This window comes from Hippoglossus stenolepis, chromosome 19 (assembly GCF_022539355.2).
Source record: "Hippoglossus stenolepis isolate QCI-W04-F060 chromosome 19, HSTE1.2, whole genome shotgun sequence".
Classification (NCBI taxonomy): Eukaryota; Metazoa; Chordata; class Actinopteri; order Pleuronectiformes; family Pleuronectidae; genus Hippoglossus; species Hippoglossus stenolepis.
Genome location: NC_061501.1, coordinates 26,281 through 36,778, shown reverse-complemented (window position 1 = coordinate 36,778; position 10,498 = coordinate 26,281). Strand labels below are relative to the sequence as shown.

The following is a 10,498-nucleotide window of genomic DNA, read 5'->3' as shown; positions in this document are numbered from 1 at the left end:
GCTTAAATACTCAGTTTAGTTTCATCAAATTCTACATGTTTCTTCTTTCACAGTCACACATATCATCAACAAAATTTGTTAAGTTTTAGTTTATTAGTGTTTTAGTGTTAGTAACCTTAAACCTTCAACCAACACCAAAATGCTTTAACCTTCAAACCAACCTCCAAAAAAATGCTTTTGTAAGGAACAATAAAACCCATCTCCAATATAATGTTGTCAATTGTAATTACCTCTTGTAATTCCTGATCACTTGGCAAATTTCTCAATTATTGTTCCTAAGTTTTTGATTCCTTAATACATTTTAAATACTCTGCCTGATATAATGCCTTAGAGAAATCTCATATCCACACTTCTCTTTAGCACCTCGCATGCAGGTATAAAATGTACTGGAATTATCAGATTTTCAACAGATTGCTGAACTGAGACGATCCGGACCTGGCCTTGGTCCTTCTGTCCCAGCTACACCTCTATTGCAAAATAATAATAATATTACTATATATTAATAATAACTACTAGTCATGAGCCCGACATCAGAGCCCAATCTTATTTATAATATTTTTGACCTTTTCCTAAAGATCGAAACGAAGCTTCATGGATCCTGCACCGATTTCCAAAACCTTGCCATGCAGACACGTCTGTCCCTCAATACAATGAATGAGTGAATCTCTTTTTCCTGGATCTTTTCCTAAAGATCATAACATTGGACCTTTTCCTAAAGGTCATAACATCTGTGGATCTTTTCCTAAAGATCATAACATTGGACCTTTTCCTAAAGGTCATAACATTTTAATTTTACTTACCCGAGAGACAATGCTTGTTTTCCAGACCAGGTCCGTTGGATCACCTCAGTGAGTGCACTCCTGGCTCTCAAGCATTCGGCCCTCATTTGTTGAGGTATGAGTCCCAGACTTTCCTCAGCGTTGAGATCCAGAGTGTCTGCTCACACGAGTGATCCTGCCGACAACGCCAAAATTGTGGTGGCAGTTTCTGTTTAATAATGATACTCTATTGTATAATAATACACACATAACATTGTTTCTCGGAAAGTTCAATTAAAACACCTGCAGGTGGGCTCACCCCACACAGCCACCTAGTGTGACGTGTATAGAATGAGCACAGAGCACAGGAGAATCACTTCACTTATACAATCAGAAGCCCCTCCCTGCGAGGAGCCAAAAGGTATTCTTCAGTCTCTTGATGTCTGACCAGGTTGGGCAGAGTTCCTGTCTCAGATCTCCGTCCAATACCCCTGGTGTGCCTTCTATCTTCATTTACAACATCAAAAGACCCCAGTCCTGTATACAATGCAGAGTTCCCCTCACCCATCTCTATCAGACACACTAAGTAACACCCCTGCAGTGAAGCATTTGCTAAGACACACATGTGGGGGTCATAAACACTTCCTTCTGCAACTTCCCGTAGTTAAGTCACAGAAACACATTTGTTATCTACTTCTTCTAAATACATATCTGTTCTTCAATTAAACATTACACAAATGCAAAATCTGCCATTACAATACAAAGAACTCCTGCCAGAGAGGATTTACAATGCAAAGCAGCCAGATCATGTTGACTCCTCTGAATTATTTTAGGATGTCGAATAATTCTTCCTGCTGTAGAGCTGCTGTTTTTGGTTGAGATCAGGAAACACACAACATGCTGGAGCTGAGTTGGTGCTCAGGCCTAGAAGGACTGGATCTGAGACATGTGGTGCAAATTGTGTCTCCATGAACACATCCATGTTGTAAAGATGAACACTGGATACCTGAAGGCAGGCTTCAATATCCAGTGGGGTTACATTTTCAGAATGGTTGTTATAATGAAAACAATTTATAGATGATAGCAGTGTAATAATAATAATACTCATCATCATCATTTCTTTTTCTTCTCATCCTTATTTTCATCTGACCTACATATTGGATGGAATTAGAGGTGATCACAACATTAATAGATAAACATTTCAAACATCCCTGTCACAGAGGTATCATTGGATCCACGGTGTGAGCAAGACAAACAGACATTCATTCACTCACCACCTGCACAGGGGTGGAGGCAGAGACCAGTCTTGGTCAGATACGATCAGAACTATTTGCATAGTGAGATGACACCAGAGAAAAATGATGTTGTTTGCATCTTTGCCTTTTTGCATAAAGAGTTCCACAGAACACTGTCTATTTTCAGTAGAAGAGGAGGAGCTGGTGTTACATTTCCCTAAATCTACACTAGAACTAGTTCAGTTTGGTGTTAGTGGTGAACACTGGCACAGACAGTCCACAGAGCAGCATCAGGATGGAAGGGATCTTCATTGGTGTCTTGTGTCTCTCAGGTCAGTGAATTTCACTGTTTGTATGATGTCTAACAGGAAATCTGAATATAGAGATTAATTTGAGTCCTCATACATAACAAAAATAACTGGTTTCATCCTCAGGGTGCCTCACCTTCTCCACATGCCTCCTCCATCAGTACCACTTTGTGCCTGATGAAATGACTTGGACTGAAGCTCAGAGCTACTGCAGAGAGACGTACACAGACCTGGCCACTATTGAAAACACTGAAGAAATGAAGAAACTTAAAGACACAGTTTCCGCTGCTGGTAACAGCTCTGAGGTTTGGATTGGCCTGTACAGTCATATTGACTGGAAGTGGTCAGATGGGTTCAACCAGAGTGGAGCTGAATATAGCAGCTGGGATAGTGGGGAGCCAAACAATTATAACGCCAATGAGCTCTGTGTGGCCATGAATAAAAATGGAAAATGGATTGATGATGGCTGCCATAGGAAGATTCCATTTGTCTGCTACAGAGGTAATGATGTGCTTTATATTGATCTTTACTATACAACATAATGTATAAGATATGATTTTGAAAACCATTGTGTGATCTCAACAATCCCTCTTTTGTTCTCAAACTTAACTGCAGGAACATTAGAGGATTCTGACTTTGTGCTGGTGAATACAACAAAGAATTGGTCTGAGGCTCAGAGTCACTGCAGAGAAAACTACACAGATCTGGTCACTGTGAGGAACGACGCTGACAGAGACAAGATAAAGAAAAATATAAAGAACTTGATAAAACCTCTCAAATGGGCATGGATCGGTTTGTACAGAGATCCTCAGATTTACTGGTCCGACGGGAGTAACTACTCATTCAGCTCCTGGTATCAGGGTGAACACCCACTTGGCTCGATGAAAGTCGTATGTGGTGTTGCAGATTTGAAGAAGGGAGGAAACTGGAGGTTATTTTCCTGTGAAAAAAGAAAACCATTTGTCTGCTACAGCATGCGTGGATGGTGCTTCCTTGAGTGAAAGAGAGAGAACACATCCTTACATTAGAAAAACAGTTATTGTCTCAATAGTGATTCTTATAACATTAATGCATTTATGAATATTTGGATGATGTTTGTTCTGTCTATTGTTTCTTTACAGTGAGAGAAACTAGAAATGTCTTGTGATGTACTTGTATGTTATCACTTCATTAATCTGCTCTGTGATGGTTCTTCAAGACAAACTGACACTTTGGAACATTTTGACTCTGTCTGGTTTCAGACTCCTTCACTAATTCTCCTAGTGACTGAGATTTCAGCTCTTAGATCTCAGCAGTTATTTTTGTCCGATTTAAAATCAAAATTACCAAAAAACTTTCAAATTCACTGGTTTTGGTTTTATGGAAACCCCTGTCTTATAGAAAATAGATTGGTAAGATTAAGTAGATAGACAAAAAATGTGTAAATTAATAAATGCATCAATAAATATATGTATATGCAACATAAATAAATGACTTATATGTTCTTCTATTTTCTTTTTGATATAAGCAGCACACATTAGTAGCTTCATTAAATAGTGACCAGCAGAGGTCACATGTTACCAAATTCCTCATATCTCCAAACATGACCAGCTAATTCTAACTTTTAATGGACATTTTCCTTCTTGGTAAACCGTGACATGAGGTCATAGTGGACAAATTAATTGGCCACGGCAGTATTGATCATCATATTTGCAAGGGGCAGGCTTTTTATTTAATCATTAAAATTAAAATGATAATGTTGGATTGCTTTGGTAATTAATACAATAAAAAATCAATGTAATATGTAATATTTCACTGCTCATTAGAAAACACATGAGGTACAGAAACATAAAGTAAACAGAACACTTGGTTATATTGTAGTGTTGGTTCTCTGAGTGAAGAGACTACCTCTCCACTCTATTACATATTCTATATGTATGGGGAATGATTCCCCTGCTCTCAAGGTGCGTAGACATTTCTTTTATATACACCAGCTTGCCCGGCCACGCCCTGCAGTTCACCTATAAAACACCTGTGTTGCCGTGATATCCATTGATAGTTTGATTGACACATGTCTCTGAGAGGCCATGTCTCTTCACTCAGAGAACCAAGGTTACAACGTAACCGAGCATCCTCTGTTGTATCTAGATTATCTCTAAAACATTTTCCATATGTAAGGGGTAACTCTTTTAGACACCTTGCAAAGAGACGATACATCCCACCAGCCGGTATTTGACAAATGCACAATTTACAAATGCACACTATTTTCATACCAACCAGGTCAAAGCCCCACAGTACACAAAGGCCAAGCCAGAGAGGCAGGAGGGCTGCAGAGGTTAGTCTTCAAGATGCAACACTGAGCAAAGGAAACAAATATTGGCCCTGCAAGATGCAGAGGTCAAAGTAAACAGGATGGCCACTCTGGCCAGCTTGTGAACACTACAATGACACTCAGTAGAGTGCAAACCTGTTGTTGCAGAGTTTGTGTTAATTTGTATTCGATTTTTGTGTAGAATTCTCCCTCTGTTATTGTTTGATTTACATAATTTAATGGGACGGTGGACAGACAGTCTCTATGGGGTTGTGGTTGTGTGACTGATCCAGAGGGAGCGCAGAGAAGTGTTTAGCTCTTTGTATTCAATCATCTCCCTCAGGGTTATTTGATGTCATCAAACTCTGTATTACATCTGTCCTGGGTCTATGAAGGTGTTTCAGGGTGGATTTTGGAAACTTGCTGATTTCAGAATGTCTGCTTTCACAGCCGGGTCATTCAGGTCCAGAGGAGTCCTGCAGCTTCACTTCAAGAACGAGGAGAGAAAGAAGGTCTGTCTCTCTCCGCCGTCTCCTCCGCCCCTCTCTCTCCTTTTTTCCACCAACCTCTCCGCCCTTCCACCATTTTTCTCCTCTCACCCAACCTGTCGAGGCAGATGTTGCCCACACTCAGTCTGGTTCTAGAGGTTTCTTCCAGTTAATGAGGGAGTTTTTTTTCTCCACAGTCGTCAGTGCTGCTCATAGTGGGAGCTGTTGGGTTTAGCTACAATGTTATAAGGTCTCAGTCTTCCTATGTAAAATGCCAAGAGATAATATAAAGTTAAATTCAATTTAATTATATTTGTATAGGTCCATATCACAGCATACATTATCTGGAGGCTCTTTACATAGTGAGCACATGTTGTGATTTGGCGCAGTACAAATACAAATAAATTGAATTGAATTGAATTTGAATTGAATTAGAAATAGAACGTGAGATAGGGCGTTTTGCAACAATTCAATTCATTTCTGAGGGAAATGATTCATGGATCTTGATGAAAAACAGACATATTTTGGGGACTGATATTTATGAATGTGTGCAATTTGGTGCAATTTAGATAATGTATGTATGGGACAGATAGGCCTTGGTGGAGGTTTGCACTCTACTGAGTGTCATTGTAGTGTTCACAAGCTGGACAGAGTGGCCATCCTGTTTACTTTGACCTCTGCATCTTGCAGGGCCAATATTTGTTTCCTTTGCTCAGTGTTGCATCTTGAAGACTAACCTCTGCAGCCCTCCTGCCTCTCTTGGCTTTGCCTTTGTGTACTGTGGGGCTTTGACCGGTTGGTATGAAAATAGTGTGCATTTGTAAATTGTGCATTAGTCAAATTCCGGCTTGTGGGATGTATCGTCTCTTTGCAAGGTGTCTAAAAGAGTTGCCCCTTACATATGGAAAATGTTTTAGAGATAATCTCGATACAACAGAGGATGCTCGGTTACGTTGTAACCTTGGTTCTCTGAGTGAAGAGTCTATCTCTCCCACTCTAAGGCCTCTCAGAGACATGTGTCAATCAAACTATCAATGGATTTCACGCCAACACAGGTGTTTTATAGGTGAACTGCAGGGCGTGGCCGGGCAAGCTGGTGTATATAAAAGAAATGTCTACACACCTTGAGAGCAGGGGGATCATTCCCCATACATATAGAATATGTAATAGAGTGGAGAGGTAGTCTCTTCACTCAGAGAACCAACACTACAATGTAACCAAGTGTTCTGTTTACTTTATGTTTCTGTACCTCATGTGTTTTCTAATGAGCAGTGAAACATTATTGTTACATAGATATTTTTATTGTATTCATTTCCAAAGCAATCCAACATTATCATTTTAATTTTAATGATTAAATAAATAGCCTAAAAAGCCTGCCCCTTGCAAATATGATGATCAATACTGCCGTGGCCAATTGATTTGTCCACTATGACCTAATGTCACGGTTTACCAAGAAGGAAAATGTCCATTAAAAGTTATAATTAGCTGGTCATGTTTGGAGATATGAGGAATTTGGTAACACGTAGCGACCTCTGCTGGTCACTATTTCAATACATATATTTAATGAAGCTACTTATGTGTGCTGATGAAGGTATTTTAAGTCAAAAAGAAAATAGAAGAACATGTAAGTAATTAGGGCCCGAGCACCTCCGGTGGGAGGCCCTATTGTATTTCAAAGGATTTGTATTTCCCTTTTGGGGCTTTTTCAGGGCCTAGACATGCTCAAATTGTTACCAAAGTTTGCAGGGAATTCAAAACCCCAAAAAGTAATGGTATTCTGGAGTAATTTGAAATGGGCGTGGAAAAATGGCTCAACAGCGCCATCTAAGGAAAAGCCCCTCAGTTAGCTTTCACCGATCTTCACAAAAATCGTAGCCCAGGTGTATCATGACCAGACAAACAAAAAAGGTCAGAGGTGCAATTGGAAAAAAGCAACAGGAAGCCCGCCATTTTGCATTTAGTGGCCATTTTGGCCATATTCCACATTTTTACTGTGAAGCGTTTATCCTTGCCGCAGTGCGCAAAACGCATGCAACGTGGAGACGTGCGCTTGTTCAACGATCGCTCTCTCCACTGACCGCAACAGGCTTGAAAATGCCTGTGCTCGGGCCCGTTAGTGCTACAACGTAGCCCTAGTTGCATATTAGAGCCACTACTTTATTACCATATCATGTCTTCCTCTTTTCAGTCCGACATGCAGAGGTCTCTGACCAGCACAAAGCCAACAGTCAACGATCTGGACAAACTGAAAAAATTCACAGACGACTTTGGACAGGAAGGCTAGGAGTGATGAATGGGCCAAGTCAAACCAAAGCAATGGAATTGTGATTGTCTCTCTTTACTGTCCCTGTCCCTTTTTTTTGTCTCTCTGTTTCATCATGAATATTCACCAGACCGGGTGGTTTCTCATAAATGGGCAAGATTACTGCTCTGTTCTGCCAATCTGATAACCACGCAAAGGACCCTAGTGTCCAAAAAGACCACTTACATCTCCAGCTAATCTGATAAAAGAATCAATACCTCACTGGGGAATTTAGAGGGTTGTTTGACTTACGCACTAAAGGCTAAAGGTATTGAGCAGAATACCCAAGCAGCTTATGGAAACCAACAGAAGATGTACGCAACCATCTATTTTCAGTTAGTACCATATCCTGCACCTTCATTTTCTAGTCAATGCATCACACCAGATAAATAAATACCCTTATATATATCCTCTTTTGTACTGAAATAACAAGCATTTTATAATGTATACTGTACTTTTTGGAATATATACATTTTGGACTGGGAATGTGAAGCTGGGGGCACGAGTTCACAGAATTTGTGTTGGTGAAATACATCATTCTCGTCTCAAGGTGGTAGAGATTAAAGCATCTGAGACAGAAGTACTCAGGATGAGAGCTGCGTGAGGTTCTGTGGCAGTTTTGGATTGTTAATCAAATTCCAAACAAATTTCCAAACTCAGTTGTCATTTGAATCCAACACAGCTATTGGGGTGAATCACCAGTGGTGCCGTACCAAAATTATTGTACCCTTTTATTCCTTAGAGAGTCGATAGCTTTGAATTACTTTGTCCCTGAGCTCATGGTTTGTTCTTTTCCCTCCCTGTCCACAGGCTTTGCTAATTATCCATAATACAAACTAAGCCTTAAATTATGATTAAGTCACATTGCAAATTTCGATTTAAAATGCCTGAGATGTTGAAGCTGGACACTGGTGGCTCAGGTGAAGACGTCATTATCTCGTACACTTAAAAACAGGAACGCATCTCCAAGCATGGAGTATGTGTAGCCATGTGGCAGTGTGCACCATGTGCCTTCCTGAAAAGCTGCGAATGATTTTCAGGAAGGCACATGGTGTTTTGTTTAATTTAGGTTTATTACTAAATTGGTCATACTGCTTATATGAGTGCTTTGTCACTACAACTAAGAAATGTATAATACTTGCACATTTCATATAAGCTCTTTTAGAGATTGTTCACAGCTGTACTCTTTAGCTCATAAGGTGTGCAAACTTGATGGGAAACAACTCTTATTTTACTGTAAATGTCTGAATTTATAGCCAACTCTTCAGTCTTTTCTTTGTGAAGAGGTGCATACGATTTTCTCTTTTTCATTTCCATCATGTAAATAAAGGTTATAGTTATGTCAAGAAAAGCAGAGTGGTCATTTGATAAAGGTTTCACACTTAGATAAAATAGATATTTCTTGTACTTTATCTTACCAGTTGACACCTGGTGACTGGTTGGGCAGGTGTGGCGTTTTTCACTTTATTTACCAATGTACAAACATACAAAATATGTGGACTATAGAACCCTATTATATTTTCAATGCAAGATCAATCAAATTTAGTATCAATCAAAGTTATTGGATTTTTAAAAATAGACAAACAGGCAAAACAACATTTATATAAAGACAAACAAATGATATTATCATAATAGATACAAAAAATAGTTTTGGCTGCTTTTTGTTTTCTAAAGAAGAAATTGTTGAAATATATATTTTTCCATCTCCTTCACGAACACAAGGAATTTACATTTTTTTCATTTGTGAATATATTTTTATTTTGAATTTACCTGTATATAAATTTACATTCATCATTTGTAGATGAGGAGAAACTCATCATCTTCCTCGTTACTGTGATCAGGGCAAATAAATATATGTATAAAGTTAAACTCAAGACAGTGAAGCTCAGGGGCGAGCTGCTAACTGAGAGGCAGTTCGACGAATAATAAGGTAGCGGAACGTTGCATTGTGGGAGTTGTTGTCAATGTGCTTTCGAGTGCCGCTATGATCAGGGAGAGTCTCCTGGCGTGAGAACTACAAGTCCCAGGTGCGCGCGTGAAGCGTCCTTTGACGGTGCACGTAGGGGCGCTATACAGGCGATATATATTTTTTAGGCTATATCGCGATACACGATATACAGTATATGTCGATATTTCAAAATCTCTGAATCACTGTACAAATGTTAAATTCAGGAAGTGGCAAAGCTAGCGGACATAAGCATTTACGACGGCCCCTGAATGCACCTCATGGAAGATATCAGCGGACATTCAGGCTTAAAACATGGTGTAAATGACCTCGTTTCCAGTCGAATATAAATGTCGGGGCTTGCCTTCTGATCATTGAGCAGCTGTGGATCATAGAGGAAACTCTGTGTTTTCACAGGCTCCTTTAATCTTCTATGACATGTTCTATGACATGTTCTATGTTCTATGACATGTACTATGTCATCAAAGGAGTCTTCCTCATTTAGGAGAGCTAGATTACAGGACACACCCACAACTCCAGCTTGACCCTGTGGAACAAGGTCTAGGTCCTAAGCATCAGAGATTACCGACTCAGAGTCAAGACCAAGAATTGCCTCCTCATCTTCCTCATCTTTATGCAGCATCTTTATGACGAATTCAACTGTAAGTCTGAAATGATTGTGACCTGCCAAACTAACACTCTGGATAAAGAAAATCAAAAGCTTATTTTCAAATGCATATCAATCAGTCTATTTAGTATATACTGTTATATTTCAAGTTTTATTTTGTTGATCCAGCTATGGTTAGCTAGCCAGAAAAGAAACTAGCTAACTAACAGCTAGTTAGTATTGTACATATTTCTCTTTCTCACTAGTACTTACATACCATTGTACTCTATATAATACAACATGCATCAGATGTGCAAAAGCAGCCTTGTGAAATTTATGGTATAGAGGAAACTCTGTGTTTTCACAGGCTCCTTTAATCTTCTATGACATGTTCTATGTCATCAAAGGAGTCTTCTTCATTTAGGAGAGCTAGATTCCAGGACACACCCACAACTCCAGCTTGACCCTGTGGAACAAGGTCTAGGTCCTAAGCATCAGAGATTACCGACTCAGAATCAGAGACCAAGAATTGCCTCCTCATCTTCCTCATCTTTATGCAGCATCT

General features: G+C 39.5%; 1 protein-coding gene across 1 annotated transcript; it reads left to right on the top strand.

The window, feature by feature from the left end:
- Positions 1 to 2,192: 2,192 nt before the first annotated feature.
- Positions 2,193 to 3,657, top strand: LOC118102755 (lymphocyte antigen 75-like). The gene is made up of 3 exons (XM_035149231.2): positions 2,193 to 2,325; positions 2,428 to 2,802; positions 2,917 to 3,657. Exons 1-3 carry the CDS (start codon positions 2,289 to 2,291, stop codon positions 3,300 to 3,302), a joined length of 798 nt encoding a protein of 265 aa, XP_035005122.2. The 5' UTR covers positions 2,193 to 2,288; the 3' UTR covers positions 3,303 to 3,657.
- Positions 3,658 to 10,498: the final 6,841 nt, after the last annotated feature.